Source organism: Camponotus vicinus, unplaced genomic scaffold (assembly GCF_025532165.1).
Source record: "Camponotus vicinus isolate PSW18456_S1 unplaced genomic scaffold, iyCamVici1.0 SCAF_9, whole genome shotgun sequence".
Lineage (NCBI taxonomy): Eukaryota > Metazoa > Arthropoda > Insecta > Hymenoptera > Formicidae > Camponotus > Camponotus vicinus.
The window spans coordinates 14918411-14945033 of NW_028141981.1; the positions used below are offsets into that span (position 1 = coordinate 14918411).

A 26623-nucleotide genomic window follows, 5' to 3' on the forward strand; every position below is an offset into this window, starting at 1 on the left:
TCTCCTCTCGAACTCTTCGACTAACGTACACCGCGAAATATATAACCATGGTAGCTTCGTCATTCCTGTCTCTCGGTATATCTTCGCTTTGCAACAAACCATCTAAGAACAGCGCGCAATATTTATTCCTTATGTGTGCGGTTTTTATGGAGCGAAACTCTGGAGCGAAGTAGCAATTCCGCTGGGATCTACATTACTTTGCATTACCTCACCGTAATAAGACTCGGATCTTTACGAGAGGTTTTATCATCGCTGCTCATGCTTCTTAGGACTCTGTATCGCTCAATTCTTGCGTTCCTACTACAAGATCGGTATTAAAAAATATAACTCGCGCAAATAAAATCAAGATATAGATCACGTTGCGTAAGCGGTGTCGGTTATCCAATTGCAATTCAACATGCATCGGAATTTATGACGTAAAAAATTCACATTTTAGCGAATATTAAACCATAAATATCTCTAAGCGCTCTTACATTTCACTATTAAATCTCGAAACTTACATCTTAATTTCGCACAAATAATCGCGCAATCATCAAGAGGCAATCCTTAATAAATCAAAAATGCATAAAAAGAAGCGACAGCATACGTACATCGAACAAATGTGGCGTCTGTCAGCTTCCGAGCGAGCAGAGTTAAAGGTTAAACACGGACATACATCACGTTTCGCGAGACATACGGACGAACGCGCGGTATGTTACTCGGAAGCTATTCTGGTTTATGGGGGGTTAAAGTTAATATCGCGCAACAACATTCCATATCTTCTGGCGAACCATCGCGGCTTGCGTGTCCAACGCGCTGGCGGCGGCTCCTCCCCGCAAATGAATTCCCGTGGAATTCGCGCGCACGAATTCCACGATGCCGCACCGGCGACTCTTCCCGAGGAGAAAAGGGGAGCTTGGAATTCCCGGCGCGCTAAATAAGGTCGCGTTTGCTACGTCGCGATCGGAGGCATCCCGCGGAGCAGAGGAAAATCCGAAAGACGACCGCGCTCGTCCGAAAAATCATCGAGATTTCCGGTAGAAAATATCGATCCTCCCATCGGCGATTCGCACATGTGCGGATTCAACATAATCTTTTTATTGAATCAAGTTCTGCAAGATTTAATAATTATACAGATTTAATATAGTTTTATCTTGTGTTTGATGTTTCTTTCGCATTGCAAGCAGTTTCAGGAACATTGAAAAAAATTTCGCAAATGTCAGAAAAGTAAGTAAATTGAAAGAATAATACACTCGTGACCGTGCTCTTTTTTTTACTTTGCTTTTTTCAACGACGTGTAATGAAAAGCGTGTACGAAAAGTTGCGCGTGACACAGAAATCCGTAATTAAGGCCATGCGATAAAATTCGACGGCGTGCGAGAGCTAAAGGAGAACGTGACAAATGTCGGAGAAAGAAAAGGAACGAAAGAAAACCATGAATAATGAGCTTTCTTATCTCTCTGTTAGTAAAAAATTAATTAATATCAAAATCTTTGCTAACTTTTCCGTTCTTGTACACTAATTAAAATTAATTAATCAACGTTAAAAACAGTAAATAAAATGAAATAAAAAATTATTTCATCGTAGAATGATAATATTGCTCAAACACGCACTCTACATCGTACAATGGTAGAATGAAAATAATTACGATAAAATGCTAAAAGAAAAACTGCAGAGATAGAGGGAATAATACTACCTTACAAAGAAATTTCAGAGATAAAGAGAGAAAAGAAAAAAAAGGTGAATCTCGTAGCTCTCGGAGAAGAAAGAAAAGCTTTTCAGAGAAAAGAGGAGAAAAGAGAGGGTCTTATCGCAAAAAGAAGGGATCTGAGCGGCCACGTTGACACGTAACCTCATTTAAATGCGGTTACATGCTGCGAAATAACAGTCCTTTAAGCTCATGGCGGACCGATTAATTGTCCGGATCCCGGGGACTTGTCGGGTCCGGTCCGCTTGCGTGCAGAATGTAAATCCAATGCTGCCTCAGGTGGGAATTACGATTGCGTTACACTTGCCGTAGCGGAAACCAGACGGGCGACTTTTAAACAAATTGTCCCAGGGCCGCGTAAAATCTGACACAAGTGCAGTCGCATCAAGACGTAACGCAAATAATCCCACCACAAGCACATCGGAAGATCCTCAAATCACATTTCTCGACGATTCCGTCTGATATATTTTATTAGAAAGGGTATATTTTTTAATTAAAACGCGTATAACATTAATTATATATGTATTATGTAACGAATTTTTTTACATAAATGTTTATCTATGAAAAAAAATTTGTAAGTTCGATATAAAAAATGTTATGCTTATAATTTTGAAAATTCTTTTAAGACATATATAAATTATATGAATAAAAGTTAACCCAAGACATAATTTATATGAAGAATATATGACGTTTGTGGCGTGCGATACAAGCAACATATATCAGTTATCGTAAATAGGGCTGATAAACTTGATCATTGAACTCGCTGCATAAATCGCCAAATTTTGAAAGGTAGCTAAAAAAAAGTTAAAAGAAAATTATAGCAGAGATTGTATTATCTTTATAGCACATATATTATACTCTTAAATTTCTTTTAGAATGTTAAAATTAATTATTAAAAGAATTATTTCAGGAATTATATAATTTCTCTTTTATTTCATTTCTCTCTATAAGTTTCTAAATTTTTTCATCCAATTTTGCTTTGGATCTCGTTATTTTATTTTGCATCAAATATCTTTGCGCCAAGATGTCGAAATAATTATGATTGCGATAAACACAATAAGCGTCGATAATTTCAATGACAAAATTAATAACATTAATATTATAGTTTGCGTTTTTCACTGACTTTACGAGAGCTATTACATTAACTGATAATCATCCCCGCTTAACGATTGTACGGCAATCGAATAGGACGAAGCACCGCAAAGTCGTACTCGCTATCGTTGTAATTACCGCATTAAGCGGTTAACATTTCGTAGTTCGCGATACTGTAGTCGTTAACCCGCAATCATTAATCGACGTGTACTCCACGATTCCACGTCCGTCCGTTAATTTACCGCGTTAATGCGCGCCTCGCCGGAGGTCCCAGATGTTTACGCGGGATTAAAAGGGGGCCCGATTCTAGACTCGCGAACGAGGGAAACGTGGGCCCCCTTTGGTACGCACGTAATTGGGATTAATTAGCCGGAAAGCGCGAATTAAATTAACGGTCCGCCGTCGAATAGAATCGCGTTATTGCATAATAAGCCTCGAAAGAAGACTCGAGAGAGGATTCTCCTCCCTCGCAGAATGCTTTGCAGGGAAGGAAGGATGCGGGAGAAGATCGAAGGTTATATACTCTTTGCACGCCGCACGGCTGTTCGCGAGAGAACGTGGTGAATGGCGACATAATATAATGCTCGTTTTGTTCGATTCCTCGCGAGAAACGGTGTATATGACTACCTTATATTTGTGCGAAGCCCCGCGGAAGATTTCCTCTCGCGTGATGATATAGCGATCTCCGAGTGTGTTGTCGATTCTATAAAATCGCATTATATATTAGCGATTCTCTTTTTTAATGTATCATTAAGTATATTGATATCTTAATACAATAAAGGTGGACATGTAGAGCAACTAAAAATAACCCATAAGTTCCCATAAATTTTTTTCTACATCCTTCATGATTTTATCATCATGATTTTATTATCATTTCTGTCGCGTTTTTTTCGAAAATAATTAATTTTAATGAAATAAAATAGAATATCCTTTTTAAAAGTTGTAGAAAATCTAAAAATATATTTAAAAATAAAAAAACTTACTGACTTCAACATTTTGTAAGTTAATTATAGATAATTATAGATAATTCGCTTCTGGCTCTCCAACATGGTATCGCGAAATCTGTCACACTATTTTAAAGACCTTAACATAAAAATAAGTATTATAAATTATTAAAATCTATAGAATGATATGAAAATTATTGAAGAAACATGCTTCGCAAATTTTCGCAAATTTCAAAGGTAAATATCTCGAGGAAGATGCATGTAGAAAAATTGCTCACCTTTATCCTGTATATGTAATAGAATTTTCAAATATTTTTTGATGCATACCCCTCAATCTTCAGTCATAAAATCAGAGACTCTATCTTTACCAGTAAAAGTGGAAGCATAAATCGACACCTTTATTGCGAGCCAGGCATCTTCCAGCGCGCACAATAACTATATTTACGTTTCATCGACCTATTTACGAAGTAATAACGCGAACGTCACCTGAGAATCTGAGATTTTCCCTGATTACGTCATCGCGCGCGAATCAATTACGAAGCATCTCACACGCCACTTTTCGCAAACAGCCGCCGGCTGCTGACATTTCCTAATCTTCGCGCAGAAGAGTATATATTGCGGCGGAATCGCGAAAGAGGTGAGCGTCGCACCTTTCACTCGTAGCGGCCGAGCATCCTCCATAAACACACACACACACACACATACACACGGCTTTTACAAAAGGTTACATTTACATGTGGAGCTCGTCGTCGTCGTCGTCGGCATATCATTGTCTCCGAGGTTACTGCCATCGGCACGTGCGAGCGCGTCGACGGAGAAGAGAATGTCGGTCGCTCGCCGCGAGGGTGCCATTGATTCGAAACGAGCGCACGTCCAGACCGCTCATTATCTTCCCGCGCGGACAAAAATAATAGACAAAAGAATATCAGCTTGCATAGAAATGCAAAAAAAGATAATTCTTTTACCTCACCCTCGTATTTGTTATATTCGGTGTACGTATGCACATGGCATCGCATAAACATTGCATTTCTTTTGTGCCTCTACGCGTATGCAAAATGTCCTTTCCACGTGACAATTGTAATGTATGGTCCGCTGGACCTCGAATTTCTCGGTTCGTTATCTTAACTGTTTTCTTCTCTCTCTCTCTTTCCACCTAACAATAAGTGAGATTATCGTTCTTTCTCTTTCGCATCGATAATTAATTTGTACACATTTGTTTTCTCATTAAATCTTTCGATCTCAGCGTGAACATTTATCGCCCGAGCCCCCCTGACTTATGCGCGATCAAGATCGATTATAATGACGCTTTTTACAGACGCGTAATAATGTTCTCAAGCACCGCCGCCGCCGTCGATAACTGTGATTTAGCCGAGGAAATATTTCACAAACTCCGCGCGTTTCCCCTCCCAATTCCGTAACGTCCAAGGAGGAGTTAAATCTCGCGACTACCAAGGTCGCGTATACGCATTTGCGCGCGGTTTATCTTCATCCGCGCTCCAACTTTCACGATTTTATTAACGGGTAAACACCTGACGATAAATTATTCCCGAGAGGGAGAAAGAAAAGTCCGCGGCGCGTCCCACCCTCCCCCCGCCGATCTATTCTCGCGTGCGTCCCGAAAAGAATTTAATCTCCCGCCGCCGCCGCATATCTACGCATGTACAAACTTTTATATATATATATATATATATATATATATATATATATATGTTTATTTATTCCATAATAAATTATCGTAACGATAAATAAAACCCTCATTACATCCCCAGGGCGGCGGCGTCAGCGTCGGCCGCGAACAAGTGATAGCAATCAACTGTAATTCGACATCGTACGCTCGCGCTCGCACTCTACAAACACGCCGGATAGGTAGAAACAAATCGCCGTGGCGATTTCTACGCGTGTAATTCGCGTTTTATCGCGTCCGCGTCCTTGGTTGCGATTCGCGAATGGCGAGACCGTGTACGAGGGGCACCGGTGAAAACGATAAATAATAACGAGAATACGCACGCCCGTCGAGAGAGGCCCGGCCACGGCCGACGCCGATAACAATTGAGAGAAACGATCGCGCGGAATTAATTATTGCGCTCCGCCTGCAGCGGGTTCTATCTCCCTCTCCCTCTTCTTCTCTCTCTCGCGGACGCGCGCGCGCTCCATTAGATAACCCTTTGTTGGACCGTCCGGAAAAGGTAATGGCATTTCCTTTTATCGTTCCTTCGGCCGTCCAATTAATTGCGCCGAGTCGAAGCCGAGAGCCGACAAAAGGACGCGATCCAACTGTCGAAAGCGCAGAATGCCACAAAGCAGCGTATCATCGATTGCTATAGAACTGTCACTTAATTAAAATAATTAAGAGCAAATTATAATATCATCACGCGTCGTAGAATAATACATTTCGAAAAGAGCGAATTTTAAAGATTGATTCTAGGGATCTAGAATAAACATTTTTCTAAAATTTCTCTAGACAAAAAATGTCACGTTTTATAATTTATATTACTTTCTCGTATCAGATAAAAATCAAATAATTAAATATATAAATATAAGAAAAATATAAAAATATATGAAAGTGTATAGAGACAGTATATTAATAATAACGTACAAATATATTTTTAAAAAAGAGGGAGAGAGATAATCTTACACACATATACAATGAGGTAACTAATTAATAGATGATGAGAAGCCGTTTATTTTCAGTATTCTCAGCATTCTCTTTGAAAGAAGTCAAGTATAAAGAGAAGTCATGATACTTTATTAAGCATATAAGATAATGGAAATCGTACTTTCTCCACGAAAAAGTACATGTCGTATTTGCGGCGTTTCTCTATACATTCTCCTTAAGAAATAAATGTTATTTATTCTTTTTTGCATCTTCTTGAAAAATCCTGATTAATAAAAAATGAATAAGAAATTACGAGATCAAATTTCACTTTTAAATATTATACACGTATTAAAATAATAGAAAATAGCTAGTTTGAAACGATTGATTTTTTTACTCAAAATTACGTTTGCAATCGCAGGTAAAAATGGTCGTTTACGCGACATTTTTTTCTCAAAAATAAATAAAATTTAATGTATTCTAAACTGGCGCATGTATAAGAACGGAATTACCCACAATTCATGAATTATTTATACCGTGCATGGGGTCTAGAAAATAGACGGGGATCTAAAAGAGACATACACCGCGAATTGCTTATTATAGCGAAGGCAGTAGTACAGCATGTACGTTTCTTCATACATCCTAGTCTCACGCAACATATTCCTTAATTAGACTCTCACCGGTGATCCTCGAGGCGGACCGCCGGCGGATAATTAAGCGTAACGCACGAGACCCTTGATTTCGCCGTCGCGGGACAGAAACAGACGGAAGTGTCCCGTCGCACGTAGGGAACGTCCTGGAGAGTGTGGGAGGAGTAGCACGAGGAAGTGTTTCTCTGTCGCGAAACGGCTACGCGAAACTCGCCGTGACCGTGGCCGTCGTCGTCGGCGAGAGCGGGATGAAAGGACGAAAAGAAAGGGAAAAGAAAGAGGGAGAGAGAGAAAGAGGCGGGGAGGGAAGGGAAGGGAAAGGAAAGGGCAAGGCAGGCCGGACAGTGGCGAGCAACGCGGCTGCGGCGGCGGCGGCGGATCGTCTCGGTTCGTCGACCTCGGCAGGAATGCGAGGCATAACCTACCGTAACACCACCATCAGAGCCGGGCACCATCACGACGAGGAACGACGTCACCGCCGACAAACGGCACCGAGCGACGCGAGTCGCCGCGCGACGTGAGCGTAACCTGCACCTGCGAGAGCGCCGTGCCATTGCATCGCGGCGTGCACCGCGTGCACAACCCTCCCGAAGGAGGAAAAAAAGCCAGCTGATCCAGCGCAGCATCCTCCCGTCTCCTCGCGGCCGCCTCGCGCTGAGTCACCTACTGTCGCGCCCGATGTGTCGCGATCTACACCGGCGACAACATCGGGTATCGTAGATTCGAGGCGCGATAACGAGCCGACTTGAGGTCGGTCGCGGGATCCATCGATCGATCGATCGATCGAGGCAATTGTGAAACGCGTGTCGTTACGGATTAGCAGAGTGGATGAGTTATAGGGAGACTTTAGAATCTTGAGAGCGATTGTCGCATCTTGATTAAAGTTGATAAAAACTATTGATTGATTCTCTATTAACTCTTCTGCAAAAGGATGAAATTTAGATTAAATTTTTATAATAATAGTTTTTAAAGTAATATTAAATGTGTGGGACTATTTTTTTAATTTACATGTTTATAAAATTATACGTGTGTTAATATATATATGCCATGTACTTTTACTTGTACAAATTCTGCAAATTTATCTGTTATAAAAAAATGCTCAAGTTCCTTTCCCTATAACTGGACTCTAAATTTTACCTCATCAACATTTCTCATTAGGCGGAAGTTGCCTGGATGGGCATATTTATTAATGATCAGTTTTTAATTATCCGAGTAAGGGCTCGGGCGCACATTATACTCGTTATAAATGCGGATCCTCTCGAGTTAATATCACGCTCCTCGCAATCGACTTCCGACCTCTTTTCTCACGTCAATTAATAGTCAATCAAAATTAACTAGGAATTCCCTACAATTGACTGAACAATTGCACGCGTGACCTCGATTCAATTCTTACAAACAAATTTAATTCATAATTGGCAATATGAGACTCCATTAAAAAAAAATAGTACATGTATATAGTATGAAAATTACTGCAGAAATCATCGAGAGGTCTAGAGAAAAAAGCAGAAAATGGATCGATAGGAGAAACATGAGAACGAATACTACAAGTTGACAATTCTCAACCGCACGTTCACATACAAGTAACGACACAATGCGGTTAGAGAGAGAAAGAAAGAGAGAGAGAGGGGGAGGGGAAGAATATATATATAAATTCCAACAGCTACTTTCCATAAAATCTCGAAATGGCCGGCGCACCACGGTTAATCGGCCGTTAATCGCCGAGATCCTGCGTGGCGCCTGGCACGTATTTATCCTAACGGGAGAATCGCTAATAGTAGCCGCGATGGGCACTCGTCGGTGGACCGCTGTCGGCAGGTACAGTTACGGGGATAAGACCACCTCGAAGGATTACGGTCACGTCTTTATAGCACGTGCGCGATCTGCACTTTTTTTGGAGATTCCTTACGTATTCCTCACTCTTACTTATTCTCCATGGAAGTAAAAACGCATCACGTAAATATAAATGTAACATAGATTTGTAACAAGGCAAAATGGAATTACTTTAATCACCAATCTTTAGAATGAAATAGAAAGATCTATCCAGTTTCAATTTCTGTAAAAGTTATGATATCTAAAGGAAGTAGGAGGACATATAATTATAAATATTATTATAAATGTTATTATTTATTTCACGGTATATTTAATTAAATATTAATAATTAATTAATTAATTAATTAATATTAATTAAATATTGTAATAGTTATCCATCGATTTTGCTGTAATAAAATATATGTCGAATATTCCACACATATATTACATTATTAATAATACATTTCTATCAAACACAGTTTCATACAGTAAATAAAGTATTACAAAATCTTTTCCACGATCTTATTGTAATAGATTCCGACAAGTTAATATTAAAAGAGAAAAGAATGCATATATCTTAGACGTGTGTAATTTCCTTCTAATACTACATCTCTAGAAATCGCCAATGTCACGCTCAAGGACTGGCGTAATCACTTGACGTAACGGAAGTGGATTACGTGTGCGCCCGTTATATAAGCCAGCTAAGGCTAATCGGATATTCAACAAAAATCAAAGTTGCCGCGGAAAAAAAGGCGCGTACCCGACGATCGACCCGGCGATTGAGGAGCGGAGATTTCTCCAGATAGGGTCATCATCGTCGTCGTCGCCGTCATCGCCAACGATGACGGCGACGGCGATGATGGTAAACTGCTGTGAACGAGGTACAGTTATACAGATAAGACCGCCTCGAAGGATCACGATTACAACCTGCGGCTCCGTCGTTCAACAGAATCTCCAACGGATTCTCTAATGTATCTTGGCTGTGTTGTCCTACCTAATTTCCGATCCTGTTTACAAATAAGCGATGAAGGCGCGAGAAATGCAACATCCTGCAGAGAACGCGGAATTACTCGGCTGATCGAGATTAATCAATGAATAAGTACATTACATATTCATATACACAATTAAACAGATGAAGGAAAAATTATCAAACGGTGTTGAAGCTTGGAAATGTTAGATTTCTCGAATAAACTTTCCATTTAAAAATCGCTATTAATGATTAGTACTGAATTTACTCTCCCTCCCATTGATTTATTATTATTATTTTTATCTCCATCATCGAAAAACGCAATAGAAACGATTATTAATTGTTAAACAAGTGATGATTCGCGTTCCACAGCATATACGCTATTCTTTATGATCATGGAAGTCCGTTAAAATTTTTCGCAAAGATAGGTACACGTCCGAGGTGCCGAGATGACCGGAAGTCCGCGAGACTTGAGCACGCGTATGAATAGTATTCAAAGTCCTCGGCAAGGAAGAGCATTAGTGGAGAATCGCTTTCACCGTTCGGCAAAGCGAATCTCATCATGTATTCGTAGTCTCTGCTCGTCCTCCCTCCTCCTATTCCCTCTCGTCATTATCATTCTCCTCATCTACGCGATCGGTGAAACCTCGCGACCTCTCGCAGCCACCTCCTCGCGACCTTTTCAAGGAGGTTCGACTCGCGGTACCTCTCATTTTCACTCCGAATGGCGATCGACGATCGAAGTTTTTCCGCCTTAATCTCCCTCGCGTTAATCGCGCGCGATCACGCGAATCTCCGGCGGCGTCGGCGTGATTTTTTGTGCGTTACGCAATTCGCGTTTCAACGTCGTTGAGAGAGATCGCTATTTATAGCGCACGGGGCACGGTAAAAAGAACGACTCACAGTAAATAACAACGTCGTCCGGCTAAGGCGACCGTACATCATAATTCGCGACAGCGGTGTGCGTGCGTGTTACGATTTTTTTCCTTCTCCCCTCCCCCTCCCCCTCCTCGGCGACACGCGATCGAACTCAAGGCGTAGTCCATATTTGGCCCGTGAACGAGAGCATTACATGGTAGTCGGTGTATATCGAGGATTACCTCGCCTACCGATCTCGAGGATCACCTCTCGCACCTGGAACGCCCGGTGAATAGCGGATAATAGTACCCCGGATCCTTCTTGTTATTCCCGTTGCGTTATAGGTCGACTGAAAATTCAAGGTGTCTCGAGAGCGGATGACGACGAGACGACATCGTCCTTGCGGCTCGATATTAAAACGAGAGCAACGGAATTCGCGGTCACGCTCTCTCACCGAGGATATTCGCCGGTGAGCGCGTTTTTTCGCGAAACCGTATATCTCACCGAAGCGGAATGTAGTCGTTGGACTGACCGACCGATCGAGGGAATGACTCAGTCCCTGTCATCCGAACCACCTTGACGAGCCCCGGAGAGCGGTGATTCGCTCGCGATCCTTCACATTCCAGGTTAAGAGCGCCACACTCGAGATTCGATTTCGTTAATTTCACGAAAATGTGTATCGCGAATTTCATCGATCGTCGAGGGTAAAGGAAATTTTTATGCGCTCAGCTATTTTTGCTCGCATCTTTTTATGCACGCCAGCGTTCTCAACAGTATTCCGTAAGAGGCTCTTCAAAGCTCTTCTTTCTAACATGAAAATTTCTCTCTAAAAAAGTTTACGCAGAGGTTTATAAATTAAATCATAGTTAATGTTTATTTTTTTATTAGAGCTGTTATATATTTTCAAGCAAGTCGTTTAATCAAGCACAATAGTACACGGCAAAATTATAAAATTGCAAGAAACACAATATCATTATTCGAATAATTATTCACGAGAACGGCAGCGTCGAGAGAACTTCCTGCATCTCACCGATGATGTATCAGAGGTGACGCAATCGCGACAGTCATGAATTATGATCGTAATAGCGTTACACGAATAGTAACTCTATACACACACAGGATTAGGAGCAGCTGGATCAACAAATGCGAAAAAAAGATAAATAAGCGAGAAGAATCTTCGTGCCAAGTATACGACGTGTTCGTTTTCTCCTCGCCTTCACTACGTAACAGCCGGAATTTAATCCGTTAGCGACGGAAATAAATATTTCCAACCGTGGCAACGAATCGATATAAATTAATTACGCTTCGTTAGGGATACACGTGTCTATATCGCGTTAAACTCGCACGCGAAGTTATAAATGTGAATTGATTGGCTTGTCGGAAAGAGTGTCTTCTTCCTCTTCGTTTCTACCGTTACTTGATCCGAATTAATTTCGAGCCCAACAACACGTACTTGTTCGATATTTCAATTTCGCTGTTCGCGATTCCTCGGACATGCCGTTTGCTTTCTTTACCGTCCGGCACTTTAATCATTCTTTATCACTCAACATGTTAAATGCTAAGGCGATGATGGATGATTCTGACGTGTCTCATTTGCAGAAAATTTGTCTCATTTTTTTCCTGAAGCATCTTAATTGCATTTAAAGATTTATATTTATTAACATCGCTAATATAAAACTAATCTTTCTTAAATGAAATAAATATATATATGAAATTTATCTTATTAATAAACGTATACTTTTTATTTGGAATTTTGATTGATATCCGTGTAACACCCTACGTTATTAAGGAATAAAGCATCGACAGCATCTAATTAGCGCATGTTGCATGGCATTGCCACAGATATATAACGCTTTATCTTTGGTTCGATCGAGTAATCGGATTGGTCGAGCCATCGACTTGTCCATGATACACTCGGTCACGAATGGCGTATTAGATCAGATAAATTCCGATCGAATGTACTCTCGTCATTAATAAGAACTTCGATCGAACAGTCTCGAGAAGCCAACCCATTGACGCGCGATGGAAGCACCTGAGACGCAGAGATTAGTTATACCTATAGATAAATCTCTTCGAGGCGGAGCAACGTGAACTAGAAAAGTGGAGCAATTTATCGAGTCCGACTTGACGTCCGTTAAAACACACGCATCTGATTTTTCGTCATGAATTAAATATTTTAAGATAATTCCTGAATATTTCTTTCATCCAAAATGTTATGATGTACATACGTGAAATTAATCTATGGCTTAATTTTGTAAGATTAACACGATTAGAGATATATTATTCCAATGCATGGCATTATAAATGAAAGTTGACGAGAATTTTTTGTGCAATCTATTCATAATATTTTTTCTAATTTAATCTATTGATCTCCATCAATATTCTACTGCAAGACTACACTCGGTGTATCACTCGCGAGCGATTGTGATGAAAGTGAATTTTAAAATCGAGTTCTCCGGCCTCGTGTCGTAAAGAACGCCAATCTTAATTTGCACTCGATGACATGCGATTGTCTGCCTACCTGCTTTTGTCATAAGTGGCAAACGTTCTCATGTAACCCCACGCAGTAAATTCTCAATAATGTATACGATATAAAGCACGAGGCGTGATGAGTATTGAGAAAAGCTGATCACCTCTTATTTAAAGATCTTTCTTCAGAAAAGTATTCTTCACAATCGAACATTAAAGATCAACCGTAAACTATATAATCGAATAAAAGTTATAAGTATTCGTCAGAATGTGTCATATAATAAAAAGTTTAATACTAACAAGTATAAAGTATTATATCAATAAATAATTTAATTAATGATAAATAAATATATATCGGTAGTATCGTAATATTAAAATAATTAATAAATATTTTATTAAATAATCATTAAATAGTCTCGAAATTTCCTTATCGTTCCCACCTACTTCCTCCTCCCCCGCCCATTTTCAAGATAAAGATCTTTAAAAAACCTATATATTGTTTAACAATAAAAAATAGGTACTTAAAAGTTATATATTATCAAATTTTTTTCATGTTAAAATATATTTGTGCACCGTTATTTGTGATTATCTAATATTAAAGCAATCCTCTTTCGCATTCATAATCTCTCCCCCGTATTATTACATTAGAAGAACTTTCCACTTAATTGAGTGATTCTCGATAATAAACGGATCGACCAATTACATAAGCAAAATCAGCCGTTACCAATCGACGCTAATTCTTCTCGCAGATGGTTCCCGCCGTCGCCGCCACCGCAAGTTTCTAGCAACCCGCTCGATCGTCACCATATGGTTTCATCGTCGCTCGTAATCAGTGACTGTCGACTGAAATCAAACAGCCGGTTAACCGGCCGTTTCCGCGCACAGTGCTTTTTTTTGCGCTGCGCAACATCGAGTGCGCTCGCCTTGAGCCGCGCGGTTGGCAGGTGGAAATCTAATTAGCGCACCGTGTTTGCTCTCGTAGATCCCTCGCGGATACGCTGGCTGTCCCACGGCTAACAGAACAAGGGGGAGGGGGGAAGCAACGCGAGCAAATGAAATTTCACGTTTCAATTCTTCTCACCGATGGCGACGTCCTCATCCTTGCCTTGATATAAGGTGAATAAATCGAATAGGCGATAAAGAGACAAGGGGAGAGAATTGAAGAATTTATTTTCACACATAAAAAAATGTAGATTCTTTAAAAATAATGTTTGTATCTCACGCAAAATTTTCTATAGTTTTAACAAAATGCAACGAGTATATTTTAGCAGAGTCCTTGATGAAAAAGAAAAAGAAAGCATATTTATGAGAATAATAATTAAATTGATTATAAATCACAGGTGAACATTCGGAAAATAACGCAGAATGCTAACTTTGGATTATCGAAATATTTGATAGACATGTTTATTATTTTCTGACATTTTATTCTAATAGCGGAGCTTCATACTTACAAGTAAACCGTTTTACATGCGTACATTATTAACCTCGGGATGAGGATATTAATCCAAAATTTATAATGCATGGAGATAGCTTGGGGCAATTATATTAATAGAAAGTACGCACACACAGACACGTATATAAACCACACCTTACCAATTATATCGAGATAATAGCTCTTATAACGTTAAATCATGGAACGTGCAGCAGCAACCGCATCAGAGTCGTACCTAAAAGCTTATGTGTTTGCTTTCGTTTCCATTTCCCTCGTGTCGGAGAAAAAATTCCATTCCTCTCGATGCATCGTTTACGCATCTGTGCGATTCCGCGAGGAACGAGAGGCAGGTCGAGGAACTCGTCCGACTCGATCCTCTCGAAGCGACTCTCACGGGAAAGGCTTTCCAACGGTTTCCTTACGGTTCGCGTACGGTTGAGTTCGTAAATCCGCAAACGAGCAGGAGGCTTCGATCGATCGATGCATCGAAAGAGGACGACGTATATTATCGTCGCTGGAAAACGGCGCCCGCTCGTGAGATCGGCCCGCGCTGATAACGCGAGAAGAAGGACAATTACGCCTCTCTCTCTCTCTCTTTTTCTCAGATACACCGCATTTCCCTCGTCGATTCCGTTTTATTGTCTTTCCACGGCCACGGTCGTACACACACTTATACGACGACAGAATAAGTATCGTCTCGTGCGGTCGCTCGTTATCGACGATTAAACTACGCGGACAATAATTCCACGCGCAGCGGGAATCGCTTTCGCACGCTCTCGGCTCTCGCCCTTTTTCTCTAGCAATGCCTCGGGAGACTCAGCAACCCGTGTGATTGCCCTCTTTCGTCGTCCTTAATCGCTCGAAATGTGTTCATACATTTACGATATATATGTTTTCATGTTTATAATTTATTAAAAAAAGATTGAAACTATTTCAATTTCTTAATTAAAGAGGTTCAAACAATCCCATCATAATTTTTTAGCAAATTTAAAAAGATATACATGCATATACAAGATATAGGAAAATTCAATATTGTTTCCTTAAAAAAATAAATTAGAGAAATAAATAACTTAATTGGAGTTTTCAATGTCAGCTTTTCTTTTCGCGTACGGTTTAGGTCAAGCATAAACAAGGTAAACGCTAGTTAAATGTACATGCGTGTTCCATAATAACATATAGTGTACTATTCACCGAGGAGACGAACCCACTGTTGTATGTTATAAAGATTTCCTCCTCATGTTCTTCCGGGTCTTCCCGCCTCCTCTTTCGACTCGAATCGCCGATCGAACTAAACAGCGAGAAACTCGCCATACCAATTCAACGAAGGAATTGACTTCCTCGATTCTCTCAGTGAAATCAGATTTCTTTATATGTGGCTAATAGATATCAAACTTTTTTTATTAAATGGAAATTGTAAAATTTTTATATAATGGACAAACAGCTTGTATACAGGAAACTTTGTAAAGACAAAAATAAATAATATTTCTCTAAATGTTAAACTTCTTGCTGTAATTTTTCCCTCTATTAAAAGAAAGATATTATATGTATATTAATTATAAAATTAATATAATAAAATTAATTATAAAATTAAAATTAATGTAATTATAAAAATAATTAGAAAATTATAATGTTATTTTTATTAAAAAATGTTATATGAAAAAAATGAAAAAAGCCGCTGTCATGTTACGTAATGCCTAATTTCACGTCTCCCGATGAAGAAAATATTCCCGGTTGTACTACAGATGCACTGTACTTTTTTTGCAACAAGCTGACGCGGTACGATATAAAAAACGGAACGGTTCTTCAAAGCTGACTTGCTTCATTTTCCCTCGTCGATGCGTAACGCGCGGGGCAGTTGAAGAGCAACCGCTTGCGTAACTTTGCGTGCGTTCTTTCCGCTTCTCTTCTCTTCTCTTCTTGTTATTGTTCCGTCTCAAACAGAAATCCGCAGAGACAAATAGAAGGATACGAGAAGAGTACGATTGAAAGAAAAAATTCTGTCGCAGACTTATTACGACGCAAATATACCGAACAATGAATTAAAAGTACTCGGCTGTAAACGTATGATATTAACGTATGATATCTTTTTTCTTAAGATACGATTTTCGTATATAATAAATTTTCGATCATTTTTTGTTATGTTAATTTCATTGTTATTCAAAAAAATGTCATTTTGATTTGAAGAAAATTGACAAAAAGACATAAAATTTTTGCATCAAATTGCGACAAGATATGATCGTTCTCCTTTCTTGTCAAAAGATGAAATTATTTTTATAATAAGATTATTTTGAATTATTTTTAGAATTATTTTTATAATAATTTTTATAATAATATTTTTATAATTTTAAGCCAGATTATCTTAAAGAGATTATTCGAGAATAAAGAATATTTCATTTCGATATATTAATAGCCTAATGTAAGAAAAATTTCTGCTTTAAAATTTCTATATTCTAATTCCTGTGGACATATTTAATGTATTTTAGTCATTCTGGTATAAACGGTGAGAGATTGACGAAGTGCAGCGAAAATTCTAGGAAGGAACGGAGCTCTATTCATAGAACAATAGACAGTTCTGAGGTGCTAGACGATGAAGTCACGACATACTCGTGTACACGGCGGCGGGTACTTTGGTTACGCCAAACTGAGGCGTTTTAACGAGTTCCACAAGATTGTAACGTCGTCTTTAAACACATAGGCGGTGTCCCGTATCGGCACCGATGACCTCGTGGTTGACACAACCTTGATGAAAGACTTGATTAAACACGGTCTTTCTCGAGGCGCCTCGTGACAGCGACATCCATATTAAGCGCATCGAGGTCCATATAATTTATGAGATCGGCGTCGCGATTAAAAAGCGTCGACTAATACATATGTGTCGCTGTAAAATTTGCATGAAATTTCATCTCGTTTCTACAAAACGAGATATTCAATGAAATGAAATTCGCGATAATTATGATTACGGAATATTCTTCTTTCCTTGATTAATCCGACATATTCAGAATTTTATATTTCACTTATGTACATAGATTATATAAAATTAGTTGGAAATTCCCCATCTACTTTACAAGCTTCGCGAATCGATTTTGTGTAAAGTTCAGGTTGTCAAAGTATGCAAAATGCCATAGTAACGAGAGATACCGCGTGTGCGCAAGATTATACGTACGTGTTAAAAAATGATGAGATTATACGTATCCTACAACACAGCTAATATCGACAATATCGCGGGACAGATGGTACATGATTCCAATCAAAACTGCTTTCTCTCTTGGCCCGAAGGTTGGCATTAGTGACCCAGAGCGCGGCGCGTTCTAGAGATTGATTGCCTTATCGATAATTAGCTTAGCACGACAAGCGTGCCGGACCTTTTGTTTCGCTTTCCGATCCCTACGAACCTCGCCTCGCCTCGCTACTTTCGAAACGCGCGTAAGGAGCGCACAAAGAGCCTCGGGAGACCGAACGAGCGAGTCTTTGGGCGCCTTTTTATCATGCGCATATGATTTATGCAGGTGCATGATAAATGGCTATAAAGAATCACGAATGCTAAATTGTACGGCGATTTATTGATTCGCCCACTAACCTTTGCTTATCGATATTGTTACGATCTTTCTCTCTATCCGTTTCCTAGAAGTTCCTGCTTCTACGATCCAAATTGTGACTATGTGTTTCATATTTACAATGCTAATATAATACAATTGATGTAATATATAAATCGCATTTGAAAAACACATTTAAAGAGACGAATGTGGTGTAAACGTTTTTCTTTGCAGCTTTCTTTAATGGAAAGCGAGGCGAATGCGAGTTCGTCGCGGATGACCCTCGATTTCATAAACGTTTCATAAATTTTTCCCGATCAAGGGATATCTTGTACGTGAGAGGCTCACGTGGCGATTTCGCGCAATCACGTTCACTTGCTTTCTCGTCAATTGTAATCGTAGAATCGAGAATCAGTTGCGCTTTACTAAATTCTAGTTACCGAGATTCTCCGGATGTCCCATTCAAAGTCATCCAGTTGCTGCGCGAATGTAGCAAAAAGCTCCGGGACTGGTGCTAACGCCATAACTACTGCAACTAATCCTCCTATAAGTAACATTTCCGAGATGCAGGCGCGGTGCGTTGAAAACCGCTGATATACGTCGCTCGTAAACGTTGCAAAGCACCGCGCGATGAAACGACAGTGAGTCGCGGACTTTTGCAAGTCGGAGCAGATGGTAAGCGCGATTCACAGAGGCGAAAATATATTTCGGCTTATTATATATCATCGGATTCCTGAGAGCCGTTTATTGCAATCCCGATCGGCCGCAATTTTTTCTTTTCACTTACAAAAATCGCGCGTCTAATATATTTCGTCGGATTTGGATGGATCGAAGATACATTTGCATTCGTCGCGGTGGAAAAAAGGAAAGGGAAGAAAAGCAAAGGGCGACGACGCGCATGTGTGCGCTAAGGGCTGTTCGAAGACTTTAAGAGGCAGCACAAAGAGGGGGAAGAGCGAAAAAAGAGAAGCATCGACGTGCATACGGGGCATAACTCGCGAATAATGCGATGTTTTATATGAACGTACGTGAGCCAGCTGTAAGCAAATGCATTTTGCAGTCTTAAGCCGCGTGCAGACGCGACGACTGCATCGTTGCAAGCAGAAACATGCTCATTAAGACTGCGCATAGAAACGCGAATGCGCCCGATTAAATTGTTTTATCGCGCGGAAACGCGCATCGGAAATAAATTCTACTCTGTCGTAACGAAATAATAAAACTGTATCAAATCGCTCGGATAAAATTTTAACAATCTATTAATTAAAGTCGTAAATTATTCCTCCACTGCTATTCAATTTTTTCTCTCGGAGCAATAATCTCCAAAAAAAATGAAAAAAACAAGATACAAGCTTACAGGTAGTTCAATTAAAACTCGCGACTTTTATCAGTAGTTTCTGATAAATAAAAATTTAATTGTTGATATATATTTCGTGTGTCTACATTTATATTAAATGCGAGTGTACATTTTTTCGCTTTTACTCGCGGCGAAAAATTAATCTCTCATTCTCGGCCCCGACAAATGTAATCGCGGAATGGAGTCGTTAAACGTCCATTAGAAACGCCGTGTAAACAATTTCGTGCGGCTGTGATTAACGTCGCGATTTACGAGGCTCGTTCATCGTGCGAGACGTGATACGCGGCGCACCTTAACGCCGGCCGATCTTTGAGACCGCGGAACGTACACATGTCAGGAATGTTGGAAATAATGCGAGCAACAACTTACACACTTACGGTTTCGCAGCGAGACCGAAAAGAAAAACAGTGAAAGGAAACGCGCCGTGCGTACAATGTAAATCTGCGACACGGGAATGTTTCGCGCGCGCATCCGACCTCGATCTTTTTTCGCGCTTCCTGCGCCATTCATTAGAATGCGCCGCGCGCTAGTTTCATCGTCCCATCTGCATCTCGCTCATCGTTGGGAAAATATCTCGCGAATTCCCTGGATCCCGATAGTCTCGTTCGCGGCGAGCGCGATGAATCGAGGTGAGCGCATTAATTGGATAATTAAAGGAGGACGATATAAGTGTGACGTGCTGGAATTAGGTTCGATCGTTCTTAATTGAATTTATTGCGAGGTAAGATGTCATCATTATTGTCGCGAAGAATCGCTCGACTAGTTTGACGTTCCGACTGACAATTCTTATCAATGATATTTTATCGAGTTATATTATTTTGACGCGTGTCATATTGCGTTTTATCGCTTATATACAGAATACCTCGCTGATGTCATAAAACACTTTTGCGACGAATGCTTTGACAAATCTCGAGTTGCGTTTTTCTTCGATAAATATTTCAAAGAGAAAATTTTTTTCTCCATTCTTAATACACACACACACACACATCTTATCAATATTTCATATTAACTTGAAATCCGTCATGCAATTTATTATCAAATATTTTTTATGATATCGGTGACATTTTTTTCCAATAATTATAAAACGTTATATTGTCACGTCAAGAATTTGATTTATATACAAAAAGTATGGAAAATCGGAATTGATTCCAAGGCAATTCTTATAAATTTGACTTAACACGCTGAGACGATCACGATAGGTATGTTTCTTACAATTGCGCGATAAAAAAATAGATATGACGTTTTGCTTTCAATGAACACTCGAGAATGAAGTCAGTCAACGCGAGAACGAAAAGACACGAGTTCTCCGTGCCTTGTCTGTGCGATAAGTGTGTTTACCTTTCCGATTAGCGCCAAATGTAACAACGAGCAGGTGTCATAGGTGTGTCGCAACAAAATACACATGGATTATGCAACAAAGCGTCGTCACTTCATGAATATGTATCTATCGGGACAATAGAACGTACAGGGGGAAACGGGAGGATACTCTTTAAAGAAAGCATGGTATCGCTTTCTTATTCACAACGATAATAGCGCTTATTACGATAATAAATCGTGTCGCGGAAGCGAATTGTTGCGTAACGTACGCGTATTGTTTTGCGTAAAAGCTAACGAAACATGTGTAAAACGCTGTGGCGAAATAAATACGGCATCAATATTAGCTGACTGTGCACAACGGATGCGTTGCAAATAAATTTCTGCCTCATAAGCTATCGGTTATTACCGAATCCATAAATTAATCGAAGTCGAGCGACTCGACTATAGAAAAAAAATATCTCTGTAAGAAAAATAATATCGCGACTGATTTAATTATTGGAGCAATTCACGAATTAGCCGTCGTTGTGTTATCTTTCGCCGTCACTTTGATTACTGATACGGCTGTTATCAATTGGCGCATGTTCGCGGCCGTTGAAATTAATCCGTGTGCATTTTCAGCAACACGACATACGTGCCTCGGCATGTTTATTTACATATCGCGGATTATTTTGCGCTCCTTTGGCAAAATTACCGTGCAATCTCTTTGCGTAACAAGAACCACGAAGAAGCAATAACCACGGTTGACTGATAGAGTTCACCTTTTTACGAGTAATATGAAGGTTGTTTATTTTCACCGATATTATTGCGCGATAAAAAGAAGTGCCCGCGCGTTATGGCCAGAGTTGTTGCACCTTTATCGTTTTACGGTGTCGTTAAAACGACGCAAACACATCGTGAATGTGTAACGGAGCGTTTTACTGTCGCATGTAAGTACGTCATCTTGCAATGACGCGTTTACTCTAGCGATAGTTTCGAATGATTTTCATTGTTTTCCATTTTTTTCGCGCTTTTACTATGTGCATTCAAACCAAAGTGCAACGGTTTGTCAAATCCTAGTACCGAGAATTCACACGTATACATATATATTAATTCTCGGCAAAATCCTTTAAATATTACGATATAAAAAATATGGCTTAAAAAATGCAGTTATATAAATCAATCCCATAAGATTATATAATTAAAACATTATTTTCTTGTAAATTTTTTAAATTTCCGTATAAGATCTCTTTAAATGAAATTATATAAACTCTACATGACATCAAAAGCTTAACAGAATTTATGATGCCTGCTGGGAATTAATATTGCAAATTGAGTTCTCTCCTTTGGTTAGATAACAGATAAAAGAAACAGATGCTAAAATGCTCTTTAATAGATCTATAAAATATCCCATCGTATCATTATACATTTCGATTGTATGTGTGAAATTCATCTGAATAAAAATTAAATATCCCCTTCTTTTTTAAGCAAGGAAAGACTTTCAACTTCAGAGGGAAATCGAGAGGAGAATGGAATAAATGTAATTTTCAGCCGCACAAATAGTCGTATGCTCGCGAAAGTATTTCTCTAACCGCAATATTGCAATGGAGATCCATCGATCTTCTTCGATCTCACGACCTATGAGAGATTCCTACCACTATTCGACTTCTCTTCGATGTGCCTCGAGGTACTACCGGAGTGAAAATAGAGGCGTCGCTTTATTATATTGCGATGAGTTGTATTATGATTCCATCGTCGTGAAATTTGAAACGTGCGAAATACCAAGCAAACGGACCGACTATGCACCGTTCAATTTCAATCAGTCGCGAACAAATCCGGGAATTCTCTTATCGTGACGATCACGATCGGTTCGATAAAAATGATATATCAAATAGATAAATAACGCAAACTTATCTAGTTGATCAAATAAAACGTAAATTGAGAGTACTTTTATCAAACGTCATGGACAATTCTATTAAATTTCAATTAAATATGAATGATAAATAAATAAAAAATATATATGTTTAACACAATTTATAGTATTTTTTGTTAGATTTGTATTTTTGAGATAGATAAATTTAGATAGATATTAATGTTTCTGAAAAAATTCAGATTTTCATATTAAAATAAGCCAAGGGTAATAAATCTTTGATATGAAGGTAATGACAGATCTAAACCTATGAGATGAAAAATCACAAATATGCACGTTTGCCAACCGATGTGAATATTTGCATCGAGGAGAAGAGAATCCGGGATAGGAATGTGATAAAATATTAAGTAACAATCTTTCAAGAATCCGAGTCTCTCGAGTACCAGTGTCGGACGATAAAATAACGTTAATCGATACAATATCGAAATGCTTAATAAACTGTTGAACATGGCAATGAAACATATCATCGAGTGGGAGGACGAGAGAAAACCCTCGCTTACGAATTAGCGGGGTCCACTTAATTAAAGAGTCGGTAACCACGCATTAATGACTGTTACGCACCGCTGCGTTGTTCGGGCTCCCAAGACCTTTAAGACGTTCTTAAAGCGGCTTCTAATTATTCACTTTCTCCGCAGCGCAACGACCGAGATTTACGGATTCGCGTCGCGGTCCACGTAATCTCCCGATGATACCTTCGACCGCGGAGACGACAGTTAACCGAGATAGTCGCAGGGAATCGAGACGGTCTCCGAGAAGTCATTCACCGAATAACTTCCTCTTTTTATGACAAGCGCGGTTTATGCAGAGGCTCGAAGTAGCAGTAAATGATAGAAAACGTTTATCGCTGCCCTCAAGTCTTTTAAGAATTAAGAACGCACAAATACTACATTGCAAAGAGACTCGTATCGTGGGAAACAAATGTCAAACTAACAGTGTATGCAGAATAAAAAACATGACCATAATTATAAAATAATAAAAAATTAAGAAATAATAAAATTATAAAGTAATAAAAAATAAAAAAATTATAAAATTATAAAATAATAAATAATTAAAAAATAATAAAATTATAAAATTATAAAATAATAAAAAATAAAAAAATAAAATTATAAAATAATAAAAAATAAACTCACAACGCGCGAATGAAACTGTGCTTTCGTCGGAGAGAATCGCTATCGGAATTTCACATGCGATACTCCGTGAAAGCGCTCTTGATTAGGGATAAATTGAAAAATCGTAATAAAAATCGAAACGGTCGGCCTGTCATGAAACATCACACGTGAGATTAGCGAGCGAGAGATCAAGATCGAGGCCAGAGACGGTCACCATAAGACCGCTTTCTACTCATGCGTCTCGCAAGCAGTACGAATACTCTCGATACATGTCGATAATTATCGATCTTGTAAAAATCTCTAATCTATAATCAAGAATACACTCACTCTTTAAAGACATCAACGTCAAACGCGCGAGGAAATTGCGTTCCTTGGCATTTACCCGCGAACAATTTAATTCATAAATATATACTATTGATGATAATTACATGCAATATTTTCTAAAAGAAAAAAATTATACGAAACTCTCGTAATACGGTGATAAACAAACGCAGCTTCGCAACAACTAAAGGTTATTGTTGATCTTTGATAGCAACGATTCAACAATATATCTCTCGCTTGACATTTTCTTCATAATTCAAGAATATCGCGGCACCGCCACTTTTTCTTAATTAATAAGCAATCTCTCTTCTATACGTATTATAATCAGAACCTCACCGGTTGTTTTTAAAGGTTACCGTATGGAACAACGTTTGCGACTCTATGAATTATTATAATTTTTACATAAGGTCAATCATTCCTCTCGACATCACGTTTTCAATTAACGGTACTGTCCCCGGATTCTCGACACGTCAATCAAATAGCACATGTCGCGACGATCTTTGACAGAGAAAATTGCAACAGCCGAAGGAAACTGTTTATCGGCGGTCTCATTAAACGGGCATAAATCATACGACCGACACCTTGACGAGCCGGCATTCGTGTTTCTGCATCTCTTGGCGAATCCAACCGCGACTAAGGTCGAAAACGTCGGTAAGCTCTGTCTCGGAAAAATTGCGATTCACCAGCGCGACCGATAGGTCGAAATGAAAAAAAAAAGCGTATTCATATAAAGTGTTAACGACCGTTTCACGTCGGAGAAAGTTTAGAAAGGAACAACATTCGTGCGCGCGTGCACGCGCCGCCATAAATGTAAAATAAAGCCGGAACGATTTCGTTTATATACGTGTTTCTCGTAGTCACGTTTTCGCGGAGCGAACCGCGCGCGCGAATCTCATCACAAGTGAAAAAACGTATCGCGCGGGTCTTTCCGGCGAGCTAAGGATACGAAGAGAAGAAATGGCATCCCGCTTATCCTCACTTTCTCGATAATGAGCAAATTGCGCGGCTCGATCTACATCTCGCGGCGCGATCTCCTGCGATCGATAAACGCGATCGGCCGATAGTGTAGCCCTGAGCATCAAAACGGAAGTGATCGATGGAATCGATCGCGGCGCGATCCGGCAATCAACAATTTTTTCTACTGCCCCTATCGTGTAATTCAATGAACGTCTATAAATTGAAAAAAGATAGTCTTTCTTAGACAAAGAATGAAGAAAAACTCACTTTTGTCCGGTTCAGGGGGTTTGAAAAGTCCCATCCAGGCGCGACGAACAGGTATCCACATTTGGAAATCTTCCTTGTAGCCTGAAACGAGAAACAGTTGATTTATAAATATATTTGGTTATATATTATTGTTTTATAAGATAGCTTGAAATTGATTTTTAAAGAAAAGGGAAGAAATATATGTACGTATATGTTAATAATTTAGAGAAAATAGTTGATTTCAAGTTGATCAAAAATTTCCTAATTGAAATAATTGATGGAGGGAATAATATATATAACAATTTTCTAAGATAAAAAAGTACGATATATGTCAGAAATAGAATGAAATAAAGAGAGAAAAAAAGAATCAAGGAGAAACGACAGTGAACTCTCTAAAGAATCTTAAAGCATTAGACATTTATCAAGTGTAATGAGTTTACTGATCATCAACCACAAAAATTACCGCATTATTCGCAAACTTTCCGAAAACGTATCACCCTAATAAATATGAGATGAAAACCTTGTAGACAGTTTGATTAAAAATGATTTATTGAAGTGGAAAATTCTAAAACTTTTCATAATTTACTAATGTGCGTCCGCATTGGAAAAAATTATTAGCCTCTATCCTCGAAAAATTACCACTCTATATCCGCTAGCAATCAAATTCATATCTAATGCGCTTAATCTAATAAAATGCCATCGTACAATTGCGTAAAGTTGCAACTAGAGTGTAACGAGCGCAACATCAACTTAAATAAATCTACGTCTTTCTGGAGCGTTCAAAGGCTTATCCGACATGCGAAGTCGCAAGCATTCGCGCGCTTACATGCAGCAATCAGTGCGCAATAATTTGACACTCGTTATAACCTCGTAGGAGATAATACCGTAGATAATGGTCATCGCGTCGCGGTTACGCGATGAAGCGGCATGGCCGGCGTGGCCAAACTGGCAAAAAGGCCACTCTCTCGTGCGAAGAAGTAATACGTCGTCTCCCATTGCGCGGCAATCTCGAAACGATGCGATCATCTCTCGCGAAAGGATCGCGGTAAGAACGAGAATTCGCTCGGTTTTATGGAGAAATAAAGGCAAGCTGCTCTACGAGAGGCGTTCCGCGGTCTCTCCCCTTCGGGAAAATTATGGCGCTTCGTTGTACGGATGAAACGAAAGAGAGCGTCGGACATCCGCGACAAAAACACTCGATATCTAAACAGCAAACACATGCCGAAGTCAACGAACGAGCGAGCCCGGATCATCGTACGCGAGATAAACAAGCGCATAGATGAAAGAGAATATGTGTGATTAGAAGAGAAGAGGGAGTATAACTTAATTTTCAATGTACATAAAACTCTTGAAAAAAATCTAATCGCCTATCTAGATGA

General features: G+C 39.3%; 1 protein-coding gene across 4 annotated transcripts in view; it reads right to left on the bottom strand.

Moving 5' to 3' along the window:
* The window catches only part of Osp (myosin phosphatase Rho interacting protein outspread), a 164107-nt gene that overhangs the window by 89529 nt on the left and 47955 nt on the right, over nucleotides 1–26623 (bottom strand). For all 4 annotated transcript variants that reach the window (XM_083107644.1, XM_083107643.1, XM_083107646.1 and 1 more), the window contains exon 2: nucleotides 25266–25346. In XM_083107644.1, coding sequence (XP_082963770.1) covers nucleotides 25266–25346 — 81 coding nt within the window. The remainder of the gene's footprint in view (nucleotides 1–25265; nucleotides 25347–26623) is intronic.